General features: G+C 41.9%; 1 protein-coding gene and 1 long non-coding RNA gene across 6 annotated transcripts in view; both read left to right on the plus strand.

Moving 5' to 3' along the window:
* Window positions 1–27,290, plus strand: part of LOC105936977 — a 233,363-nt gene that overhangs the window by 171,402 nt on the left and 34,671 nt on the right. For all 5 annotated transcript variants that reach the window (XR_004931645.1, XR_004931646.1, XR_004931647.1 and 2 more), the window contains exon 2: window positions 1,219–1,541. This is a non-coding gene — a long non-coding RNA (uncharacterized LOC105936977). The remainder of the gene's footprint in view (window positions 1–1,218; window positions 1,542–27,290) is intronic.
* On the plus strand, window positions 4,652–7,012 carry sox2 (SRY-box transcription factor 2). Its single transcript, XM_012878067.3, has one exon. The coding sequence runs from the start codon at window positions 5,102–5,104 to the stop codon at window positions 6,068–6,070; it is 969 nt and encodes a 322-aa protein (XP_012733521.1). The 5' UTR covers window positions 4,652–5,101; the 3' UTR covers window positions 6,071–7,012.

The raw sequence follows: 27,290 nt of genomic DNA on the forward strand, positions 1-27,290 counted from the left end.
CTGTGACAGACAGGGTGTTCTCACCTTGTAACGATCAGTGACATCCAATATGTTTGGCTTGGGATCATCCCCCGTGTGTGCATTGTGCGTCTGTTAAATGCTTTATTGATTAGCCTTGAGTTAATTACGAATTACATCAACTGAGGCCGGACTGAGGTGGCTCGTACACGGCTGCAGGACCCATCCTGGAGAGGCTGATGTATTGGATGAACACGCGTGCAGGCGTGCATCCCGGCCCCAGCAGGCTACATTAGTCATACTCATTTCCCCCCATTAACATCCATGCATTTGTGACATTTCACAGCGTGCCTTATCGGTGCTTTGAGGACGTGCAATATATTCTTTATTTCTAGAGAGAGAGAGAGAAAGAGAGAGAGAGGAATGGAATTAGAAGCAGGGGGGCGAAAACGTACGAGGAATGTAGCCTTAATTCGTTGGAGCACAACTTGACACACCCCATGCAAAATTATGATTCTGTTTTAAATCCAAAGCAGACCTTTGGAGGCTAATGTATTCTGGATTTAAGCTCCACTGTAAAATCCACAACTTGCCTGCACCTGACCCGCTCCTGCTTCAACTCAAAGGCAACCCATCACAAGTTTTTTTGCACAAAAACATTAAAAATAAATAAATAATAATAATAATAATAATAATAATAATAATAATAATAATAATAATAATAATAATAATAATAATATGTGGAACTTGCAACAGCAGGCACCTTTTCGAGCCTTTTTTTCCTTTTCATCCCGTGTCACTTTCTCTTTGACATTGCCGTTTACTTTGCAAAAAGAAAAAAGAAAAAAAGGAGCGAAAAAAAAATCTTTATCAAATCCCCATTCTGAGGCTTTCAATAAGGCAGGCCATTACCTCACTGGCGCTTTTGTTCGGCCTATACAAGAGAGAACAAAATGGTTATTCAGGAGGACGCTTTAGATTTTTATTGTGGGCTCGCTATTCACAAAGAGCACCGTTATTGTATTAAAAAGAACCATCTGTGGCAGAAACAATGGCTTCAAATTATCTGTGAATACCCAGTGAACAAAATATAAAGCTTTTTCCTGCTCATTATGTGGGCTAAGCTAGGGGGTGGAAGATAGGAGAGGCGCAGACTTTGCTATAACTGACTTTTGTTGTTCTTGCTTGCATTCTTCTCCTTTTTAAATCGGCCCCCTTTTCACATTGTGCGTCGCCATAAACGGCTTTTTCTTGTTGCAGGGCTTGCGGAGAGAAGACGAGCGGAGCTGCAGACAGGGAGAGCGGGGCTGCGCGGCACTGCGGCGCCCGAGCCAGAGCGCACCGGCGGCCGGGTCCGAACCGCGCCGACTCCCGGGAGCTGTGCAGGGTGGCGGCGACACGGGGATGGGGGGGCGCAGGGCGAGGGACCGGCGCACCGGAGCACCGCCGCCACCGACGCCGCCGGCGACGGACTCGCCGGGGCCGCGTCTTTGGCTGAAGAGACGGAGGAAGTTGGTTCGAAACCGCGTCTGGTTTAATTTCTGCCAATCAAGAGGAGAGGATGAAAACTCCAGAAAGTGGCAGTAAGTTGCAGCGCGATGCAGAGCGCGTGGGTCTGCGTGTCCGTGCGTAAGTGTGTGTTTGAGTCGGTGTGTGCGCGCGCGTGTGTGTGTGTGTGCGTGGCTGCGTGTCTGTGCTGTGGAATGACACCGCATGGCTTTAGGAACTTGACTCAGAGATGTTTTTGACCGCTTTGGGTTTTAAACGCGCAGAGGTAGTTTAGGAACACACAGCACGCATCTGTGATGGTTGACATTGGTTCCTTACAACAATTTCATGCAATATATTTACTCCCCCTTATAGTCGGTAATAGCGACTAAATAATACATATTTTTGACAAAACCTTTTTTAGCAGTTGGGTTTATTTCATATAATTTTAGGTAAATCATTAAATCATATTTTAGTTTTAGCCAACAGTTACTTTTTTATTTTTATTTTTTTTACTATGGTTAAAGTAAATTATTGTTTCTGACCTTTTGGCGTTGAGCTTCACGTCTTCCATATTAATGCAGAAATGTGGTTTAATAAAAAAAAAGAGAGTTAATTGTTAGTTTTGCGCTTGTTGTGTTAACTCTAAACACACATGCGCCTAAATATCAAACGCTGCGTTTTTATTTGAACTTCACGTCCCGTTCTGTCCGCACATCAAATGCCAAAACGGACTGTTTCATGTTTTTTTCTGCAGGTTTAGTTCGTCCTCAGCCCGTGGCACGGCCCCTAGTGGCTGCAAATTACATTTTATCATAAATGAACCTGACTTTTGGGTCATCCAGAAACCTCAATATTGTTTAATTTCATTATCATCAGTTACTATCTATATTTTCGGCGTGTTGCTCATTCGCGTTTTATCCGGATTAACTCTCAATTTTTAATGCAACAAGTAAAAGTTATACTTCATGTCATGCGCAACTTTTGCATGCGTTGTGTTTCAGTTCCAGCAGGTTGCAAGCCTTTTTTTCTTTTCTCTTATTTTTGCGCACAATGTTTGCAGAGATCCTATATTTGCGCAACCACAAAACAGTATTTTTGTACCGCTTGTTGTGTAGGATTCATCTCAACCTGGCGTGTGTGTGCGTGTGTGTGTCTGTGTGTGTGTGTGTTTAGGGTAGGTGGGGGGTGGGGTCTCTTTACAAGTGGTCCGAGGGAGCCGCCCTGCTAGTTTCCCCTGTATTTTTTTTTCTTTTTCAAGCAGCGGCTTTAATTCGGGATGATTGTGGATGCAGGGGCCATTCCCGCGGCTGGCTGGAGGCCTTGCTTTCAGGGAGCAGCAGGGCCCCGCTGTTTCTTTATTATCATAAGCAGATTAGAGGTAGCGGGGAACACACTCAGATGCAGATAGCAGCCGAGCGGCCCATTTCAACCTTGCATCATAATGGACCGAGCTGCATGTGTCGCCCCTCGCAGCCTATTAAGCACAAGATGAATCTTATGTAAGGTGGCCGGGGCCGGCATAATGAGAGCACGGGGGGGGGGGGGGCTCCGCTCCTCCATTTATTATCAAATGACTAAAACAAAATAATAAGGCTTGATCTCTTCGCTTTCAATTATGATTTAATCTGGAGGCTCGCATTTAAATTAAATTATTTCAGGTGTGTGTACTTGATCTATCCTTAATTATGGGGACTGCCTGATGCAGACAGGCAGCGGATGTTGCGCCTGTTGGTTGTCGTAGAATTACGGGCTTTCGTTGGTCTGGTTATAAATATACTTTCGCGATATTTTCGGCGTTTTATTTGGACTGAAGCTGAACGGAACTTTTAAAAGCAGGGATTTTCTGGTGCTGGTTGAGCTGCTTGTAGTTTCGCGTTCCTCCACTAGGCGGCGCTTGTGTCACGCAGCACCAGCGCGCGTCTCTGTGAAGGAGCCTGAGGATGAAACACGCACCCAGCGTTTAAAAACTTTTTTCCTCTGAATCCGCATGAGTGAGTGGCGTTGGCTTTTGCTGCTGGATCCTGTGGTTCTACAGTCTGGATCTCTCCGTTCTGTCTCATCCGGACTTAGAACTGAAGCCGGTGTAAAACCTCTGATTTACTCCAACTGACTTAGATGCGTCCCTTTAGGTACAAATATTTTTATTTGAATATTCCTCATCTTTTTTTATTTTGGAATCTGCCCGAACCCCACTGCACCCCCCTCTCCCTCCTCCTCCCTCCCCGGACAACAAGAGCAACAGCAGCACTAGTGGAAGTGGAGTTGAGTTGAGTCTTTGTCCGGACAGATGTAGTGACAACATCCCAAACAAAAAAAAGTGCTTATTTGTGCTGAGATGAGCCCGTCTGCCTTCTGTGTGTTGGCATTCAACTTGGCTAAACAAAAGGAACAGGGAAGGGGGGGGGGGGGCATCTTGGATTACCTTTCCTCTTTTCAACGCTAAAAACCAGCCGTGGCTTTACTCCCCCCCCCCCCCGCCCCCCCTTTTTACGCACCCACCTCCATTTACGCACGCATCCACACGCACAGCGTGGCCATTCAGCGCTTTTGAGTTAACTAACAAAGTTTATTTCAGTGTTGTTGTGTTATTGGGCCTGAAATGGGGGGGATTAGGAACTTTTATTTAGAGAAAAAGAAAAAAAGCTGGGACAACAGGAGTGACACGAGCCAGCAGGACCAGGTCCAATAACATCTAACCTCCTGACAAAGTCTTCATTGAATCAGGAACTTTTATTTTATCCTGATCTACGTTTCATAACGGATCCTGCGTCTGGCCCACTAGGATTTAGTTTTTTTTTCTCTTAGAATGAAGCTCTCTAATTTAGAAAACAATTAAAGCAAAGCATTTCTCCGGTATATGATTTATTTTTTTGTGTGACCCCCCCAAGCAACACGTGGATTTTTTTTTAATCTGAGCTTTTGTGTAGTTTTGTATGGTGAAGAAAAACGCTCATAAATCATAAATCTGTACATCTATAATCTCAGGAGAGAGAGAGAGAAAAAAAACATTCCCATAAGTGTGAAAATAGTAAACATGTACTTTATATTGGCTCATACGGGCAGCCTGAGAGTCAGCGCTTGCCTGCTCGCTCCGGGGCAGACAGGCCCCGCCCATTTATGCTAATTTCGGTCTCTCATTGGCGCGTCGTGGGGAGCGCGTGCTCTGATTGGCCAGGTCGAAGCCATTTATTCCCTGACAGCCTCGTCACATGAATGGTTGTCTATTAAATTGTTCAAAAACTATCTGGAGTTGTCAAGGCTCGGGCGGACAGAGCAGCGAAAAAGTGCAGTTTGTTGATGGTTTTTTTTCCGCCCCCCCTCCTCCTCCTCCCAAGAAGCAGGAGAAGTTTTGTGGACACAACATAGCAGGGACCTTTTGGGAAAAGCCTCTCCGCCGCGCACACTCACACGCTGACTCGGTGACACACGCTCGGAGGGGAAAGGGGAGAGAGAAGGGAGAGTGTGTGGAGACGAGACCTGATGCTTGTTTTTGTCCAGAGAAAAGTTGCCGACAAGACCGACAGGTAACTTTTTACGCAGCAGTCCTGCGCTCCGCTCTCTGTCCGCCTCCCGGCTCGGTGGAGTTTGTCCTTCTTTTTTTCTTTTTCTTTCTCCCCCTCGGCTCGGAAGCTCCGACTGAACGCTGTTCCTCATGTATAACATGATGGAGACTGAACTGAAGCCCCCCGCTCCCCAGACCAACACGGGGGGCACGGGGAACACCAACGCCCCCGGGAACGGCCCGAACCAGAAAAACAGCCCGGAGCGCGTCAAGAGACCCATGAACGCCTTCATGGTGTGGTCCCGGGGCCAGAGGAGGAAGATGGCGCAAGAAAACCCCAAAATGCACAACTCCGAAATAAGCAAGAGGCTGGGCGCCGAGTGGAAACTTCTGTCGGAGAGCGAGAAGAGACCGTTCATCGACGAAGCCAAGCGGCTGAGGGCCCTGCACATGAAGGAGCACCCGGATTACAAATACCGGCCCCGGCGGAAAACCAAGACCCTCATGAAGAAGGACAAGTACACCTTGCCCGGCGGGCTGCTGGCCCCTGGAGGGAACGGGATGGGCACTGGAGTCGGCGTGGGAGTGGGGGGCGGACTGGGCGGCGGGGTGAACCAGCGGATGGACAGCTATGCGGCGCACATGAACGGCTGGACCAACGGGGGTTACGGGATGATGCAGGAGCAGCTGAGCTACCAGCACCCGGGTCTGAACGCGCACAACCCCAGCCAGATGCAGTCCATGCACCGGTACGACATGAGCGCCCTGCAGTACAACTCCATGACGAGCTCCCAGAGCTACATGAACGGCTCCCCGACGTACTCCATGTCCTACTCCCAGCAAAGCACGCCGGGGCTGACCGCCCTGGGCTCCATGGGGCCCTCCTCGGTGGTCAAGTCCGAGTCCAGCAGCTCCAGCCCGCCCGTCGTCACCTCGTCGTCCCACCGGGCCGCCCCGGGCTGCCAAAGCGGCGATCTGAGGGACATGATCAGCATGTACCTGCCCGGGGCCGAGGTAAGCGACCAGAGCGCGCAGACCAGGCTACACATGTCCGGCCACTACCAGAGCGCCGTGCCCGGGACGACGATCAATGGCACGCTGCCGTTAACGCACATGTAAGAGACTCCAAACACAGAAAGAGAAGAAGAAGAAGAAGAAGAAAAAAAAATAAAAACCACACATGAACCTTTATAAGAGAAACTCTGGACTACTTAACGTTGGACTATTTTTGTACAGAAAAATTTCGGGGTGGGAAAAGTTGTATAGAAGTCTTCAAGAAAAAGGAAACCACTCTTTTTTTCTCTCTTTCATTTTAATAAGGAAGCTCTAGAGGAACGGTAGGAGAAGGCCCCCCCCCCCCTTCACTGGTGGGTGAAGTTTGGAAATCTAGAAAGTGGGAGTCGCAATCAAATGTTTTATTATTGCAATCACCTTTTGTACAGTATTTATCAAAGAAACATTACAATCAGATGAAATTGTTAAACTGCAAGAGGTTGCATTTTTCTTTTCTTTTTTTTTTCTTTTTTATATAAAGCGACGCCAGTTCTGCAGAAAATATTAAAATGGCAGAACTGGGATTACATGCTCCTTAATTACTGCAAACATTGGAAAGAAAAGGGACATAAGAAGCAGGTAATACTGTTTTTTTTTTCTTTTAAGGTCAATATTACTAAACATTTGTTTTTATTTTATTTTACAAAAACATGACACTTTTTTTCCCTGTCATACAATATAGGTTGTTAATTTATATTTCCGTCTCCCACTTTTCATCTGTTAGAGATATGACGCTTGTGCTCTTTATTTTCTAATTGATTTGTACAGTTTCTGTGTATTTACTGTGACATTTTAAGTTTTTATTTCAAAATCCATTCCCGTAGTTGTATTTTTAAAAAATAAAAAAAAAGGAAATTGTGGCCTGTACGCAGAAGCCAACCACCCCATGTATATATTACCGGAACTAATACCATCCTTATAACAGTTACAATTTCAGCTGAGTATATATATTTTTTTTCAATATGCAGTTTGAAAATGAATAAATTTTGGAAATTTGGATACTTGAAATGGTATGAGTTTTGATTTTGTTTCTCTCACTCATTTTTGTGTTGGCAGACTCCCATAACGTGTTGAGTTGTCATCTGTCTTTGGATTCATTCATTTATTTATTTATTTTTACAAACAAATTGAGGAGGACTTAATTTTGTTGCAACTTTATAAAAGCAAATATCTGCACTCTGTCTTAGCAGGATGTCAGCTTTTTAAGGGCTCCACGGATAATTATGCATTTATTTAAGCTTTTTCTAGTGCGGATAGCCTTATCAGGACATTTTTTCCCCTTCCACTGATTCACTCAAGATCCATAAAATATATTTGAGATTTTTGGTGTTGAAGCCAAACCTATATTTTGGAGTCATTTATAATCAGCTAAACGTCAGCATCTTTATTATTATTATTATTATTGTGGGAGGCAATAAGCCTAATATTCTATATCTGTGCGATCTCATAACATATTCCATTTTCCAATTACACACGGAGCAACATTTGCTGCTTTGAATTTAGACTGCAGGCCTCATTTGGTGCGTTTGCTCCTTATTTATGCTCTGCGTCCCAGAATTGTCTTAACAGGATAACATTTAGAAATGAGCGGTAAATTGAAGGGGAGCCCTCTTGAAAGGAGCCAGCTGGGGGGGAAAAAAACGCTTTTTTTTGGAGGGGGTGGGGGGTGGGGGGTTGGTAAGCGTTGTAATAGCTCCTTTTCTGAGTGTGGCCATTTTTAATTTAATGTTTAATCAAACCGGTCGTGCTGTTCCGTTAACGCCGCTCTTTATGGTGACTGTCACCCAGCACCAGCTTCAATAAAGACAGGGCGGAAGAAGAGAAAAAAAATCTGTCCACGCATCTTTCTGTCAATCCGACCGTCTCATAATAACATTAATCCTTATGATGAGCTAACAGTGCGCCCTGAATTTAACTAACGGTTTTAAATCTGCCTGTGTGTGTGTGTGTGTGTGTGTGTGTGTGTGTGTGTGTGTTCAGTGGGTTTATATTGGGGCCGTTGTGTCTTTGCAGGCTTGGTCCCGGGGGAGCGGCATGATGAATATTTCAAGAGGGCCACTCGGTATTTATCCATCTCCTTCTCTGTCTCTCAGGCGGACTTTCAAGAGGTCAGGGGATCGTTGCTTGGCCCATTAATTATTGATCCGAACAGCTGAATTGCTTGTAATAGCCGAGAAGGCCGCTGATAAACAATTTGTTTCTAAAAGGTCGCAGTGGACGCGTTAAATTCCCTCGTTTTTTTTTTTTTGTTTTTTTTTTTTGTATTTATTACGTTTTTATTCCCATGAACAACGGGCCCCTGCAGGCCCGGAGGCCCCCCGCGAAATTAATTATTTTCCCCCCTTATACCAGCTCTGTACCTTTTGATGTGAAGAAGAAGAAGGGGGGAAAAAAAGCTTTTTGAACGCATGTAGCTCTTGATGTGTTTGATGATCGCCTTGTATTTTCCACAGCTGATAAAACGTGTTGGTGACGCGTAAAGAGCAAGCTCAGCGCGCCTTAAACGCTGGAAACAAACCAAGAGCCAAAGTGTTTAATGTTTCATTACTGCACACTTTATTTGTGCTATTTTCCCCCCAGCTAATTCATAGCTCACGCGTTGTTTTAGCTCTGCGATTTATTTTCAAGCAGAATGTATTAAAGAGAAAATAAATATATTAAAGAGCGAAGATAAATGAATAAACATTATCGCCACATTTACTCTGTGTTTTTTCTGGAGCCGGTGTTCAAGGCCGTGCTTGCGGAACCTGAATGCGCAAACGCAGGTGACCAACCGAACCAGGGGTCTAAAACAGCTGGGACGATTTCAGAGCATCCCGGAAGAGAACGAGTCAAGGGTCTCAGTGCGTAAAATGGGTCAAACTGGGCCGTTAGCGCAGAATTAAACCAAGTTCTAAACTTCACGGCTTTGACGAGTGGTGCTGCAGCTGGGAGTCCCTGTCAAGATTTTCATCCACCCGTCCGTCCATCTATCCATCCATCCATCCATCCATCCATCCATCCATCCATCCATCTATCCATGCATCCATATGTTTCTCGCGTGTGGAGTCTGGCCACCGCAGCTCGCGGATATTTGGTCTGCAACAGGTGGTAAGCGTGCGCCACTTTGCCCTTATTTTAGCTCCCAGTTTAAAAAGAAAAGAAAAGAAAACCTCTTCTAGATGTTATCTTCGGGTGCTGGCTGTGCGTCTGATTGTCACAACATCGACATGATTAATAACAGAGGTGTTCATGTTGGTTTTATTTTTAATTTCTATTTATTTATTTTTTTGCCTCAGGTGGCAGCCTGTAGAGAGTTTCCGCGCGTGATTAAAAAGCAGAAACAAATAATTTCTGTTGGATGCTTTGTTCTGGTCTCCAGTTAAAGAAAAAAAACCCGCAGGAATCACCGATAAACGCGTAAAAATGGAAAACACAACGAATCCACAGCAGAACACGGTTAGACGTGTTTGTTTATGGGCCACTGCCCCCGTAAAAAAAAAAAAAAAGCCCGTTGTTGTCTATGTTTGTTGTTCGGATTAAATGATTTTTTTTAAATTAGGTCAAATGACCCGGTTGCACGCGCGCGCGTGCACACGCGCAAACAATACAACCTCCGCAGCTCCTAATCCCACGAGAGCCACTTTCTCTTTTCACCACGGCGCGGTGATGAGGAGGAGGAGGAAGAGGAGGGGGCCATGACGTCACCGCCACACAGACACACACACACACATACACAAAACGCTCCCTGGCTCCACTCCTCAGTCATCCCATGTTTCTTATATTGTTTCACACAAACTTTGGTTTCAGTTGGAGCCGCGGATCAGATATAAATATATATATATAAAAATTTTTTTTAAGTTTTCCCGACTCTCAGAATCATTTAACGATGGGTTTGGATCAAACTTCTAGGTTCAGAATCGGAACTTTCGCCCCGCAAAAAAGTTCGACACGATTCCACGCAAACCCCGGAGCGTTTGCGCCTCTGCCTTCATCCCGGAGCAGAGCGCAAAAGCTGGATGAAAAAAGTGCCCCAGCAGAGAGCTGCTCGGTGTTTCAGCTGCGTGTGCGTGCGTGCGTGCGTGCGTGCGTGCGTGCGTGCGTGTGTGTGTGTGTATGTGCGTGAGAGAAAGAGAGAGTGAGTGTCAGGGGCACAGAGGGACTGAATGGCAGCCAGTAGCCTGCTGATCTAGTGCAGGTGCAGGGAAGGGAAGCGGGCAGCGCGTCTCAGGGAGGGATGTGGTGGTGGTGGTGTGTGTATGTGTGTGTGTGTGTGTGTGTGTGTGTGTGTGTGTGTGTGTGTGTCTCCTACAGTAGCACACACTCTCTCTCACGCGCATTTTGTCCTTTGAAAAGGACCACACACTGACACGGACCATCATGCCATCAGCCCCGCGCAGCTCCCGGCCTCGGCCCGCACTCTCAGGGCTCCAGGCCTCTGCGCCCCCACCCTCCTCCCCTCCGCCACTCCTCCTCCTCCTCCTCCTCCATCACCCTCTCCCCTTGCCACCTCCTTCACGTCACCAGCGACCCAAGCTCCGTTTATCATCTCTGCTCATTGATGCTGACAGCTTTATAGAGCGTCACCATTGCAGGAATGCGCAGTTCGCGGCGGATCACAACTCCAGCAAACCAAACAAGAACTCTGTTTGTCCAGCCTGACTGTAGATGCAAGTGCGCATTTTTTTTTTTTAGATTTTCTTATTTCGCTCACAAATTCTTCAGAATAATACAGAACGAAGGGCCTGAGATTGAAAAGTGCGTCACAGACTCAGAGTCAAAGTTGGACTGAGCGCAGGCGGCACTCAGCCACCTGCGCTGCGCACCGTCAGCAACACTTTCCATGACTTACGGGAGGCTGCGGATCATTTCTAATGTGTCTAGTCGTTTTTGGAAACAAAAATGCCTCCTAGAATTATTATTATTATTATTATTATTAGAATTATTTTTTTTGCCTTTGAAAAGCGGGTTACTGCGTGGATTCTCTTTTTAATGAGTGGCCTAATTTACCCTTGCTTATGCAATGAAGAGAACATCATTGGTGGGCGGGGTGAGGGACGAAGGGGGCGTGGGAGGTTATTTGTCCTTATTTTTAACGTGAAAAACTTAGCAACGTAGCAAAACGACAATCTAGGGTCTGTTTGGTCTGATCAAAAGAGGACGGCTGTGAACAATCACATTAAACTTCCTAAGTAACAACTTAAAACCGAATGAAAACTCGGTTTAAATGCCTAAACAGAATTTAGGCATTTAAGTTTCATTTTTAACTTTTTGTTATCATATATTTTTTTATTTAAATCCAAACTCGTCGTTTTCCCGCTTGATAGATCTGCGTTATTTTATTTATCAGGGCACCTCCAGTCTCCAGATTTCTGAATGCAGATTAATTTCCGCCATTGTCAGAGACGTGAAACCCGAGTGTCACTGTGCGCATTGTCTTATAACAAATTCGAGTTAATACAGCCATAATGATAGTATAACGGCGCGCTAATTGGCCTTTTTTCCTTCACAACAATGCAACCAGATCAGCATCTCTTTATTATTTAATAACGTCAAACGCTTGGCTGGCTGTGCTGGCTGCTGAGCCACGTTGGCTGCAGCAGGGAGAGGACAATGCAGCTCCAAGAGTGCAGTTTCATGTCTGACATGTTTGTGAATAATAATAATAATAATAATAATAATAATAATAATAATAATAATAATAATAATAATAATAATAATAATAATAATAATAATAATTTTGTTCCAGCTGACTGATGCAACAGGTGATGGTGCAGTTTGGACCAATGCAGTGGAAGTTCACTGAAGCATCTGATGGCCTTTTGCTCTCCAAAAGAGCGATGACCACAGCTTGGTGCACAATGTGCACATTTCTCCAATATCTCCCATATCTTTATGATGCATACTGTTATGCATTGGGCTCCAGGATACATCTCAGAAAACAAAACCTGAAAGGGGCCTGGAGCACAATTTATATGGAGCCCTGATTCCTGTCCATATAATTGTGTTATCAATAAATAGCCGTATCGAACGGGCCCATTTTTTCCTGCATTTGAGTTGATTAGTTTGCTTCTCTGTGTAAGAAATGTGGCTAAAGTCCAGATGCAACTTTCAGAAATAAGTAATTATACTAGCAACATTAAATCATGACAGTTTATCACATGGGAATCTGCATCCTTTGCTCTGAACAATTGCAGCGAGTCAATTTTGAGGAATTCCTAACTGTTGAAATGTCATAATCCTTAAAAGCAATTATGTATTGTTTGTCACGTAACGTTTCTTTTATGTAGAGTTGATTTGTGGCTGGCGCCTTGGTAAGGTACAAGAGATTTCCGATCTCAGTGGGACATCCTGGTTAAATAAAGACAAAATTAAGATTTAACGACTATATTGTGGATGGGAAGTCAAACGGGGGCTCCTGGTTGGGCCCCAGGGCTTCCAGCAGCAGCGCAGCTTTCTCATGCTTTGGGCCTGCTGCCCTGCCACCCATGCAGGGTGGACTCAGGCAACTTCAGGAGCGCCTGAGGGGAAGGAAGCGGGGAGGAGAGGGAAAGGACATGCTGGATGTGTGGCCCAGATGCAGAACGAAGTGACCGTAGCTGCAGTGAATAGCGTCTCTTCACACAAACGCACCCTGCTTGCAGATTTCCATCCAGTTGGCTGAGGCATCTCAGTTCATCCGGCTAAAGCTTAGATTTTTTCTTGTTGCTGTTTTTCTTTTTTTTTTTGGCACAGTGACTTGTTGAATCGGAGGAATTTTGGTTTTCTCTCCCTCACATACAAAGAAAAAAAAAACAGGCTACCAACACGTCAGTCATGCTGTTGGTTCTAACCATGAAAACTGCCAACGAAGAGCAGAACGTCTGCAGAGCTGTTCCCTAATAGTGCCGTAAAACTCTAGTCACTCATAAAGGAAGACAAGCTGATTTTTATTCTGCGGCTGCCAACAAAAAAAAAAAGAAGACAATTTTTTTCTGCATCCACTGAACTAACATGGCTTCTATCAGCAGGTATAATTTCGTTTTCACATGTAAGCACTTTCACTCTGTGCGGGCATTGCCGAGCTGGAGCTGCTGCTCCGGCGTTCAGGGACTCTTTGATATAGAGGGCTGTTGAGCTGATGGGACTGAATCGTCATTAACAAGCCAACAGACACAGGAACCCCCCCACCCCCCTACCCCCCACCCCCCCTCCTTCCTCCTTTCTCTGGTCTCATTTCCCAGCATAGACACTAACCTCTTTCACTCTGTCATCAGCCTGACTCTCTCCCTCCACCGACTCCAGCATAAAACAGCACAGTGCATTGTTCCGGGCCTCCCTCCCTCTGCCTGGCCCCCCGACCCAACTGTTGACCAACAACTCCATTCGCACATTAAAACGGGGGAGGAGGGCCGGCGGTGCTTGTCCTATTTTAGATTATGACACAGTCAAAGTCGAATGCCTGCCCGGGAAATGTGGGTCCGACGGGACGAAAAGGTGTTGCTCTGTGAGACCGAGGGACAAGTGCGTTAAAAGAAGAAGAAGAAGAAGGAGGAGGAGGAGGAGGTTAAACAATAAATGGAAATTAAATAAAACAAGCTATAACTAATAACAACAAATGTCTTTAACAGCGGTCAACATTCCTGTACACCAGCTTGTGCAAATAAAGGCCTGAAACAAAAGAGACGATAATTTGGAAGGATTTTGTTTCCAAGCCACTGAAAAGGTTTTGATTTTAGAGATAATAAAGGTCGAACATTTAATCAACAACATTATTTTGTAGGCAAAAGAGACAAAAATAACGTAATTCTAAATATAATTATATAAAATAATATAATTCTAAAAAAGAATAATATTAGATTTCTGTGTTGGTGAAACAAGCTACCTTGACATTTTAATTAAAATCTACCCGAAGGCGCTGCTTCTGTGTGGTGTTTACAGAGAAGTAAGGTTCATATGTTTATATGGGATGTTTTTATAAAAGAAAACGTATCAAATCTCATTAAACATCCGACTGATGAAGTCCGACAGAGTCGTGAGGCCGTTGGTGCTGACGGACGACTGATCTAGCAGTGGCGCATTCTGCCCCTCTAACCAACACGTTCATATTTATTCTTTTTTCACACGAGGGGAAAACCCAGATGTGTAAAATGATCATAGGAGCAACTAGAATTTAAGTAATTTAGTTCAGTAATTACAGTGGAAGACTTTTCTCCCTCACATATCAGTAAAAACATGCCTTAATCAAATGTATTTAATTTGATTAACCAACTGTATGGGTTCAATTGTTAAAAGTTGTTCTATCAGTGTAGGCAATAGTGGTGTATTTTATATATTTCAAAATAAAAGCCTTAGAATTAGCATGAAGAATAAAGTCTGGGTTTAATTTTTCCCACCCATATCATACAGCTCATTTATAGAAGATAAAAATGTGGAGTAATATTCCATTGCAGCTGATGAAGAGCTCAGTATAACTAACTGCGCTTTTATACAGAAAAAAAATCTGTAATTTAGAATTAGATTCAAACTACAGCATATATAATATGCTTCAAGGAATACATAATGACACAAAGAACCAACATGTTGCAAGTGTGAGTCTCCTGATTCCCAAACTTTTTAGCATTAGTCATTTAATTGGCCAGAGAATTGTGCTGCTACGCTGTAAAACCCAAAAGCTTTATGTGGAATTTCAACTCAAACATGAAACTGGTTGCCTTGAGCTATTTTAGTTTATCAAATCAAACATTAAAATTTCCAAAACATCTTTAAATTTAATAAAAACGATGGGCATTGTTGGATTTGAAATTATTCATGCCAATAAAGTTAGGAGACCTTCCCTTGAGTCATTTAGTTTCTACTGCAATAACAGTGAGTTAGAAGCTGGTTTACTTAAACTTAAAGTTTAATCAGATGTGATTAGAAATAATCCCAACATTTAGGTTAAAGATTTGCCGTACTCACTTTTTAGACTCGTCATTTTGAGTAAAATTGTTTGTTTTTTTAATTAATGGACATTCAAAACAGCTTAGTTTTCAAACATGTCAATGTTTATGATGTATTGCACTTCAATCTTCAAGATTATATATTTATCGCTTTATATGGCTTTCTTTTTCAGAATAAAGCTGATAAAAACGTGGCCTGTTATGAAAGGATTGTGTAGTAATCTATTGTTGTGGCACAGAAAACACAACTAAATCACGCAAAAGTACCTGATTTTTATCACGGAAAGTGAGAGTTACACATATGGAACAGCCACAAACCTTTGCTTTGTGTTTTATTTTTTTACATAGACATCTTTTTTATTGACCAAACAAGTCTCGTTATTAAACTTACGTTGTAAAATCGCTTTGACCACAACATCCTTCAGCGCTGCTGACTGAACTCGGTGTTGCTTGAACCCGTCAATACCCGCCTCGTGTCGTCTGAGCGTGTGCGTTTTATTTCAAGCAGACCTACAGAAGGAGGTGTTAATGTGTTTTTAAGGGCAGGCCTGCATTACAACATGTCACAGAGAAGTTCAGCTGCCCTCTGACACGAAGATGACAGCTTCCTTTGCCTCGCACACAAACACAAACACACACAGTGCTGAGCTGATCTCACACATTTTCTCTTGTCTAGCTGAAAAAAAAAATGTCTTTGCCTTTGAAATCTTTTACCCAGCTCTAATTCGCCCTCTGATCAATATATTTAGTAGAATAAATTCCGAGATATTACAAAAAACAAAATAATTTTGGCACACATACTAATAACCCAATAAATATAATTATATAGGGCTGCATCTTGGCCCTATATGTGCATACATTAAATAATCTGTGACACAAACCTTTGCTAGTGTGCGTGAGGTGGGGCTTGACTTTGTTTTGCAATGGTTTCTATAACTGATCACCGTCTGGATCATAAGTTAAAGGAAGTTTATCACATGTTTCAGAAAGCGGGATATTTTCCCATCATATGGAAGGAATCTCTGCTTGTTTTGCCCTTTTATGAAAGCTGGAGCCCGATGGTGACATGAGGTTATGATACATCATAATCTCAGTGGAGTTCAGTCAGACGTCCTGTTCTGCAGACTATACTGTATTTTACGTGACCGAGGCGCGCATTTTGATTATGTATGACTGACACGTTTAGACATGGCTGTTATTTGTCACGCCGTCGCGCGGCACACATGGTAAAAAAACGCCTTAATGGCGCCCTAACTCATAAACTTCATACAGCTGCGTGTCTGTCAAGTGTTTATGGCCCATAAAACCGTTAGTTAGCCCAGATCTAATCTGCTCTGCTGCTTCTCGACGTGGAAATCTCCCCGTTTTCAGGAGAATCCCAGCACTTTAAATCACATCTCCTTATGAAGAGCTCCTCTTTCCTATTACGCCTAAAAAAAAAAAAAGAGAGAGAGAGAGAGAGAGAGACTGGTCCCCGGCCGATCTTGTTGAGCGCAGTGCAGATTTCGATTGATTGCATCAGTCACTATCGGGCCATTCTGGAGCTGGTGACTTTGAGGTCTCAGTCGCTGCCTCTCTGTGTGTCTCTCTGACAGAAGCTGTTGTTGAATGGAAGAGTGGCTTCTTTCAGTCAGGGTGTCCCCTCGGGGCCAACTGGGAGAGATAATCAGGCAGGACAGTCACAGACGGACAGACGGACGGGCAGATGCAGTACACTGAAGCTGTTTCTCTCTGACTCCGAGGCACGTTTTTCGAAAAAAAAAAAAAAAAAAATTCAAAAGGATGTTTGTTACTCTTCACAAACTGTAAATTGACTCTTGTGAAACAGAGGCCTCAATTTAGGGAATTGTCTTATTTGATAAAAACCGTTTTCACGTTTTTCCTTCATCTAACGGATATTTTTATCTCTGAACGTTTGGAGCAGTGTCTGCTCATGTCTTAAGAGTCAGTCTAAAGCATTTGTTGGATTAGATTAGATCAGATTAGACTAGATTAGATGGTGTTTCTTCCAAGATTAGGACGTCCTGCGACTTTAATAGTTACAGAATTATATGTCCGGCAGCACACCGTCGTAATAAATTGGCCGTGATCCCAACTAGAAAGAAAAACGTTTGCAACTCCAGACAAGGAATAATGTCCTGATTCACAGGTTTGGATCAACGTTCCTATGCCGTGATGAAAAAATGATGCGAATGTCCTCTTAGTGGGTTGGAAATTACGCAGTAAGCACACTGTAACATGAACGTTTAGTGACACTTTGACTTACTCGGCCTTATTTAAATCAAATGTCTTATAGTTGGGTTTAGCGCCATTTTGCTATGTTTTGACATTTAAACATTTGATTTAGTCTCAATAAACTTTAACCCTTTAACTCGTTCAGCTCAACTAACATTAGAAGTGTCACCGCATCAATTTCTTCAGATATGTTGAGACATAAAGTATATTTTCTTAATAAAACAGATATTATTTACCAATTACTCTAATGAATCAGTGGCATAAGTCAGAGCGGTAAATATGACTGCCATCAAAATGCCTTTTCTTAAAGAAATTATTCCATTTTCCATTCTGTAGCTTGTGCAAAATATAACTTACTACACATTTATGCAGAGTTTAAATGAATATAGCAAAGTTCCCATCCTCCTTTATTGGCCTGCTACCTGTGTCTAGAATCTGCCTGTTCATGTAGCCAAAATAATGCGTTATAATTACCTCTCACTGCACTTTTCTGTAAAATCAACCAAAGCCAGGTGACAGAACAACCTGTGATTGTTTTGTTTTAATATTTTGTTCATAATGGTCATTTAACTCAGTTGAAGTCAAAACTACTTTATTTATCCCAAAGAGAAATGAAACATGGTTATAGCTCATATTGTAGGGACTTCTTCAACACGTTGTTGTAGGTGCTGATGGCTGCAGGCAGGAAGGCTCTCCTGCACCGGTCTGTCTCACAGCGGTTCTGGAGAAGTCTCTGACTGAAGACGCTCTCAGACTGCAGGTCTGCTGGTGGTTCCTAGAGTCTCTAAAAGTAGAATGGGAGGCAGATCCTTTAGCTATCAGGCTCCTCTTCTGTGGAACCAACTCCCAGTTTTGGTCCGTGAGGCAGACACCCTGTCTACTTTTAAGACTAGGCTTAAAACTTTTCTTTTTGACAAAAATTATAACTAGTGACTCATGTCATGTTACTCTCAGCTACCTTTATAGTTTTACTGCTATAGGCTTAGGTTACTGGAGTATATCAGGATCTAATTTTCTCACTATATTGAGTTCTACTGTTCTTCAATTATGCATTATGTGTTGTCATTTCTGCTTTAACTTTCTGTTCTCTCTCTTTTCTCTTCATAGTAGGTACACCTGGTCTGGCGTTCTGTTAACTGTGACATCATCCAGAGAAGATGGCTCACCCGCTACTACCATCTAATGTAGAACAGATTACTAGATCAATGTGTGCTTCTGTGCTTTTTTGTTTCTCTTGTTGTGTCTCTGTTCTGTCTTCTGTAACCCCAGTCGGTCGAGGCAGATGACCGTTCATACTGAGCCCGGTTCTGCCGGAGGTTTTTTTTCCCGTTAATGGGTGGTTTTTCTTCCCACTGTCGCTTCATGCTTGCTCAGTATGAGGGATTGCAGCAAAGCCATGTACAATGCAGATGACTCTTCCTGTGGCTCTACGGTTCCCCAGGAGTGAATGCTGCTTGTCGGGACTTTGATGCAATCAACTGGTTTCCTTATATAGGACATTTTCGACCAATCTGTATAATCTGACCCAATCTGTATAATATGATTTAACTTGACTTTGTAAAGTGCCTTGAGATGACATGTTTCATGATTTGGCGCTATATAAATAAAATTGAATTGAATTGAATTGAATTGTCTGATGAAGAGGATGCTCAGGGTTGATGGTTATATTCTTCACTTTATGAAGAATCCTCCAGAGGTTCTGAAGGAGTCCTCAGAACAGAACCGGCCTTCTTTATTAGTTTGTTGAGCTTTTTAAGTCAGCGGTTCTGATGCTCCTACCCCAACAGATGATGGCAGAGGAGATCACATTCTCCCCATCAGACTCAGAGAAGATCTGAAGCATCTAGGTGCAGAAGCTTCCTCAGGATCTAAGCTTCCTCAGGAAGTCCCGTCTGCTCTGTCTTTTCTCGTAGAGGACTTCAAAGTTGCATCTCTAGTCCAGTCTGTTGTTCTGGGGAACACTGAGGTATTTATACTTCTCCACCACCTCCACTTCTTCTCCTGGATTAACATCCAAATAAAATCTACACTCCAAAATTAAAACTTCAATATGGACTTGACACAGGTGAGGTCAGATAAGGCGACTAATTGACCGTATTTTATCAAAGCGGTGTTTAATTGTACTCCTGGGGGCTATTTCTATTCATAATGTGGTCCAGCCTACATCATCATCATCATTCCAGTCTGGGCCAGAGAGAGGAGGTGAGAACAAAATCCCATCACCCAGTAATCAGTAAGAGAGAAACTGCCTCAAGTAGCCAGATTACTTTGAGTTAAAGGTATACAGCTACATTATAGGGTTATAAAAAAGACCAAAATAAATGTTTGATCATGATAAAATAAGGTTATGTACACCAAGCGTCCATCCTGATAACGTTTTGAAGGTCCTTTATGTGGATAAATATAGCCTGAGCACTGGACGCGATTAGCAGATATAAACAGACGTGGTTTCACCTAACGACAGTATCCATGAACTATAATGATGCCAGTTTGCTTAATTAATAAATCAAAATTAAATAATGCCAGACCGAGCCTGACCCTCTGCAATGCCTCGCAGTAAAGCAGCAGGTCGGCGTGATCGAAGACCAACCGTTATTAAATATATAAAATGATCTATAGAAACTTTAAGAGCCTCATATCAGAACATTTACTCACGTCAGTCAACTCTGTGGCAGGTTTAGCGTCTGCTTCAGTGAACACCAACGTTTATACTGTATTCCCAGAGACATTCCAGGCATTTCCCTCTTCATTTATTCATTTATTTTTTGTCTCGAGGCACTTTCCAAAGTCAGATTCAATCAGGTTATACAAAGCGGTTCCGGTGCTTAACTAGGACTGATGCTAATCATATTTGTAAAGAAGCCTCTTCGGTTCTTCAAAGCCACAGAACCAACCCAGAACCATGCCATTGCATCACTATAAAACCATCCCATCCGATACACCTTTGAGCCGCCTCGTAGTTAAACTGTGCGGTGAGACAGTTTAGCTACGCTTCATTGGTCGTTGGTCTACGGGAGCCGCCGTTAGCTCCAGACGGCAGCGGTTCCTTCCAGCTCTGGGTTGGCTCTGAAAAAGCTCCAGAGTTTTAAGGCCAGAGTTGGCAGCAGTGGAAACAGAAGGGATTGGTGCTTATCAGTGTTGTATAGTAACGAAGTAAAAATACTTCACTTTTGTACATAAGTATATTTTGGAGTACTTTATACTTTTCTCGAGTATAACATTTTTTGATAACTTTTACTTTTACTTCACTATATTTCTGAACTTAATTGCATACTTTTACACCATGTTCTTAGTATACACCCCCTAGTCTAAATTTTGTCTGCACTTGGTTGTGTACAATTTTAAATTGCATAGCACTGACCTTACTTGAAGAAGGAAAACTGAAAGCTTACAAAAAGGTTGTATTTTCTGTTTTTTTTTACTTGGTCTAAATTTCTCCTGCACTTGGTTGTTTATATTGTTTTAAGTGAATTTGACTTTCTAATTTTACCAAAATCTAAAAAATGTCATTCAAACTGCATTTGCTTTGTTTTACTTTTTACTTATACTTTTTATTACATTACTTGAGTACATCTATTTTTACAGTGATTGTCACACTTAAGTACAATACATTTCAGATACTTTAAGACTTTTACTCAAGTAACATTTCAGTCAGTGACTTGGACTTTTACCAAAGTCATATTTTATAGGGGTACCTATACTTTTACTTGACTCCGAGATTTCAGTACTTTATACAACACTGGTGCTTATTAACGGCTGCTAGCACCTAGGTATTGGAACCAGTTTGGTGGAAAATCCCTTAACCTAGGTAAAAATCTGTCAGAAGTGGCTCGTCTGCTATCAACTTTCCCAATCCCAACAAATAAGAGCAATCTTTGGGCCTCTTGTGATGTCATTGTCACCAAAAAAAACTTACAAAGCAGAATTATTGTCTTTCGTTGGGATACTTCTTTTAAATTTTGTGCATTCCTGTTGTCTAAACACTCCCTTACCCAGATTTGCTTAAGCTATCAGTATATATTAGTAAAAAAAAAAAAACAGACACCACTGGACGGCACCTTTTAATCCGCATACAGAGAGCCGCAAAACATCATCGCTGGAAGTTTCCGTCACCTGTTTCCCTGATTAAACCTCTTGTCTGTCCGTGTGCGTATGTCTGTGTGTGCATGTGAACTGGAGGTGGAGAGAGCCATGTGGTAAATATAGGGCGAACAGAGAAAGCAGGCCGGCCCGGGTCGGGTTAGGCTGGGCTGGGCTGGGCAGGTCAGCGCTGCAGCATTTGATTGTAAATAAGAGAGGAGTCAGTTCACACGCCGATCAAGTGACTGCCGGGAACAAGCGAGCCATTTGAATCAGGTGGCTATCTCCCTATCTGAGAGATCAGAGCCCTGTCACTCCCCCCCCCCCCCACACCGCCACATACACTACCTGCCTCCTCTCATTGCTCTCGTCATTGTGTGTCGCACACATACACTCACACACACACACACACGCACACGAGCGAAATGACATGTCCCTCCCTGACGGCTATAAGGGCAGAAAAGAGTGGCTGGATGAGATTTCACTGTCCCACGTCGGGACGGGAAAGGAACCGAGAGAAGGAAAGGAGAGAAGGAAAGGAGACAGCGCAACACCCTGAAGCGTTTTCTCACCTGTTTGAGATTTCCAGTAATATAACAACAAACATGCAACGCAATCGCATTTAAATAAACGATTCCATGCTGTTTTTGTCTATAAAATGTCCATAAAAAGTGAAAAGAAAAAGTGACACCAAGATTTTACAGCTCAAATACATTCAGTACATTAGATAAAAAAGCACTTTAAGCTGATATTAGACCTACTTTTCATTAAGTTTCCATTTTAGCATGAAAATGTTGCTTTTTTGTTTTGTCTGATGTAATATTCTGCTCTTAAATGCTGTGTTTTAATTAACTGGAGGCGGAGAAAATAATCATAATTTACAGAAAGAAAGGCTTTAAAACATCATCAGTCTGTGTTAATCTATATACCGGTAATGCATTTCCAATAGTGAATTGAGTTACTGAAATAAATGAACTTTTCACAAATATTCTAATTTATTGAACATGACTGAATGAATGATCCAAATCAGTGCCAAGATTTGATTTAAATCAGAATAAAAATTTACTTTTAAGAAAGTGAAGTCAGTCAGTTTTTTTCCTGTTCTTGAATAAAACGATTCTTTCACAGTTTTATATCTATATGTATATCTATATTTATATCTATATATATCTATATATCTATATCTATATATATATATATATATATATATATCTCTATATATATCTATATATATCTATATATATATATATAGATATATATATATATATATATATCTATCTCTATATATATCTATATATATCTATATATATCTATCTATCGATCGATCGATCGATCGATATATATATATATATATATATATATCGATCGATCGATATATATATATATATATATATATATATATATATATATAGATATAGATATAGATATATATATATATATAGATATAGATATATAGATATATCTGTGTCAGTCACCAATTCTCCATCACACCAGAGGCTGTCCCACAGTTTGGCCCGACTGTCACATTAAAGAGCTGTGAAAAATGGCTCGGATAAATTGTTAGCGACACACACACACACACACACACACACACACACACACACACACACACATGGCCCACGTTCACACACTGGCATGAATTTTTTATGCCCCGTCTTGACAATGACCCCCGGGGGAGATGATGATGTGGAACAGCTGCTGCTTGTTCATATTGATTAAATGACATCCAGGATCACTTACCGATTTACCGACTGACGGCGCTCAGTCGCCCTGAGGGAGGTTAGGGGCCTGTTAGCCCAGGCAGCGCTGCTTTGAACGTCGTCCGTTTCCCCACAGACATCCCGCAGAATCCACACAGGATTATCATGTTTGGAATCAGTATCATAAGGTGACGTTACAATGCTAATAAAACACAAACTTCAATGTGTTTTATCAACAAATAATGTGCTAAATCAAGCGAAAGACATCCTTTATTTTGAAGAGTCGCCAAAAAGGATGCATAGGTGTTAATCTGTCAATACTGGCAGATTATTACAGCTCAAAGTCTTTTGGCTTTACACAATAGTTGAAGCTCAGTGAGTCTTCAAGTGTGGCCAGAAATGCTTACATTCAGATTTGGTTTTTGGACTTTGACTGGGCCATCAGTGCAGCTAAATGTTGTTCCATCGTACATTTGGCTTTGGTTCAGGGTCATTTTTCTGCAGGAGGATGAATCTTCACAACACTCTAACAGCTTTTTGTCCTCCCAGGAATAAAAACTTTAGGTCCATCTTCTCCCCACCATCTTTGAGCAGCTGCTCCCTTCCAGGTGAAGAAAAGCAACCAACTCCATGGGGAGATATCGTATCTTCCTCCACATTATTTGCTAAACTGCAGAAAAACACAGGACCTTGAATCTCTTCCTTTCAGCGGTGACTTCTTGCCTTTCCTCCATAAAGCCAGATTTGTAGCGTGCATAACTAGCACTTATCATGTCATCAGATTCTCCTATCAGAGCTGTGGATCTCTGCAGCTCCTCCAGAGTTACCACGGCTCTCTCGGCCGCTCTTCTGAATAATGCTCTCCTTGTCTTGTCAGTCAGTCCAGGTTAAAGTCCACGTTTTTTGGAGGTTGATTGCAGCTCTTTTCCTTTTGACTTGAACGGTGCCCTTTGAGACGTTAGAGCTGAAATTTTAGATGGTGGCACCAGAGTAAAGGCAGTTGAATCTGAACAAACTTCACAAACTTTACAAACTCTGGTTTGTAGAAATTAATCTGACACCCTGTATCCATTTCCTTTCCCCTTATTGTATTGTGTTGGCCTGCCACCTAAAATCCTGATTGAATATATTGAAGTTTATTTTTTCAAAGAATGCAGAACAGGAAAGACATTAATAAAAATAAGCATCAAACACGGGTGTCAACCTTCAGCAGGACAGCTGCCCTGCACCTTTTAGATGTGTCCCCGGTCCAACAAAACTCAAAGGACTGAACTCAGCATGAAGTCAGGTTCAACAAAGGTCTGCTCATGACCTAATTATATGATTTTTATAACTTTTTTATTAAATATTATATTAATAGGTGTATTGAAGCAGATACACTTCTGAAAGTTGCAGGACGAGAGCACCAAGGACAGGAGTTTGATATATATATGAATATAACATAAAATGAACACATATAGCAGGTAAAATTCATAATTTGTTTAATATAAATGGATTTATCTGCACAAAATGTCATGTTTAAGAGCCAATGCACACATTTGTTATCCGTTCTGTACCGTTTTTTGCTGTTGCATGCATGGAAAAACCACTTGAAAAGTTTCTGAAACAGTTTTTTTTTATGGTTAAATTGTAGCTGTAAAATTCAATAAGACAGGCAAGCCCAGGGTGGCCATAAATGTAAAAAAATAAAAAATAAAACATTCAACACACTGCATGAGCGAATATCTGGTTGAAAATTTGAAATTTCAAAAATTAAAAATTTAGAAAAAGTGTTAAAAGCCCTTAAGGGTCCGGTGGCTCGCAGAGGGTCTGGTAGTACACGTCTACTTCCGGGAAACGATTCAGTGGACAAAAAAAAAGTTGATCTGCAAGAGAGAGCTGGACTAACAAACAGAGGAGCTAAGGGAGCTTATAGGATGAACAGAGAACAGATGATAAGTCCAGAAAAAGGAGCGATGACAAGATGAAGCTGACTTCACTTAGAAAAGAAGGAGCACTGCAAAAACAAAAGAGACAAAGAGAGAGGATGATGTTAGGAAAAGTATACGGATAAAACAGGTGTCCAGAGACTAGACATGAGAGTAAAGCAATCCCCTGAATCAATTAGGCAGGACAGGAGTGGGCATGTTGCTGTTTCTCTGTCATGTTTTACTTATTTCCTGCTGTGGGCAAATATACAGATAAATAAAGCCTCCCGACCGGATCAGAACCGCAGGTTTTAGTCACACTAATGTACGTAAATGCATGGCCTTGGGAACCGTCAGAACAGAAATTAGTTGTTAAACTCTTTGTTACTTCGCTCCAAGTGTTTGGTGCAACTTACAGGAAACTATTGTTTGTAAGATGTTAAATATTGGATTTGGTAAACACATTTTGCTCCGTGAAATTTAGACATAATGAATAACACAGTTAAATGCTATATAAATCAACCACTGAGAAAATATGAGGAGCTTACTTTTCAAATTTCATGCTTTTCAGTAAATTTAGCAAATCATTCGCTGTTTTTGATATAAACCATGATGGGAAAACCTTGGAAGTTTTTGGAGTCATGCATCAAATATAGAATTTCTTACAGCTGGTCAGTTCTCAGCTCTCTAGATTTTCAATGCTTAACTTTTTAAAATGTTTGAGTTTTTTCAACCCATATAACATGTCTAATTTAAGACGAGCCTTTTCATGGAGCTTTGACAGATCTCTTGACTGAACGGATGTGCCGTGATGTCCAAGCTACTTTACTCTGCTTCCACAGTTAAAACATTCACTTTCCTTTCATCCTACCACGTTATTCTTGGATTATTTGTGTCTTTTTGGATCAGATTTCATTAGCAGACCAACGCGGTGGTTCGCTAATAAAGTCTGATCCTTATACTTCTAGTGTTGCTGAAGTTTTCATCTACCACTTGGTTGACCCTCGTCATGCACCTTGGAAGTTGGTGATGTGCCAGAAACATTTGGATCTGGTTTAGGGCTTCAGATCAGATTTGGCTGAGTGAAGAAGATTTCTGAGTCTCTGTGGACAGCAGGGGTGGTTCTAGACGGGGGCCAACAGGGGCCAGTGAACTGTACTAAAGACATGACTTTAAAAATATTTCTTAGAATGATATATGCTGACAAAGATACCGTAACTGATTGATCACTTAGAGAAATTGTGTTTTTTTTACCTTTTTTTTACTCAAACAATAATTTTAAAATTAAGCTGTTTCACGTTTAGCTCCAGCCGTACTGAGATAGGATCAGGGGTCTGCAACCCGCGGTTCCAGAGCCACAATTGGCTCTTTGGCTCATTTAATAGATTAATCGATGAAATATTGACCTGTTTAGTCCCCTCCCCCCCTACAATCTTTTGTTCTGTGCCCACATTAAAAAAAAACTCTGCCCCCTAACGATCGTTAGGTTTGATCCACAGTTCAGCATCACTTTATTGGTCAGCTCACGATGGTTTTGTGAAGGGATTGCTCTTTTTTTGCAGTCAAGTAGATAACATCCTTAGCTTTATAAATGCAAGATTCAAGTGAAGTTAGACTATTGTGTCCTTAGTTTGATGTTATACCTTCTAGCTGCTTGAAGAAGTGGTCTTTCATATAATGTATTGCTGTTAAATTTATAGCTACATTAGGCTGGTGTCTGGCATTAGTTCCTGACGTTTCTCTGCATCAGAGATACAACGATCACACTTTGCCTGCCCCCGTGCTGATTGCTGGTATTCCTTTAGTTCTGACCTTCTGATTCAGATTTTTTTTTTTTTTTGCACATAAAATAAAAAGATTTTGCTGTGGGTTCATTAATAGAAAAGAAAGAATTTTAAGATTATCCCCATTTGAAAGTTAAAACATATGCCTCTAACCTTTATCAGATTTGTATTCAATCCAAAAGATGCGTTAAAGGAAAAAGGTACATTTATTTTACCCGTTGAAATTGGCCCGTTCCAGTCTCTGGCCGATTTGTTGCTACTTTTGCTCTTTTAAGTTTTTGTTTGTCATCTTGAATGGTTGAGGGAAAACCTCATCATATCTGGGCTGGAGCTCAAACTTTTGCTGCTGTTCAGGTGGAGTGGTAAAAATCACAATTAGAACAAAATAAGCGCTGTGTTTTTATGTGCACTGGTTACTTTCACACTATTTTATTCAGTTATTTATGTCTTTTTCTGTATTATCCTCCATAATCCATCTATAGGTTTTTACGGATGGATTTGGAGTGCACTTCTGGTTTCCCCATCATCAAATCCAGCAGTAAACACGTCGATCCAAAATCAGTCAAAGTGACCTAATGTGAAAAGGATAAAGCAGTTTGAATGTAAAATCCAGCTATTAAGAAGTTTTCTAAACAATACTCTTTCCACTTTATGGATTCCTTTTTTTCCGCCTTTATTCC

Source organism: Fundulus heteroclitus, chromosome 9 (assembly GCF_011125445.2).
Source record: "Fundulus heteroclitus isolate FHET01 chromosome 9, MU-UCD_Fhet_4.1, whole genome shotgun sequence".
Classification (NCBI taxonomy): domain Eukaryota; kingdom Metazoa; phylum Chordata; class Actinopteri; order Cyprinodontiformes; family Fundulidae; genus Fundulus; species Fundulus heteroclitus.

Coding starts and splice junctions, on each gene's coding strand:
- sox2 (XM_012878067.3), top strand. CDS start 5,102: ATGTATAACATGATGGAGACTGAACTGAAGCCCCCCGCTCCCCAGACC.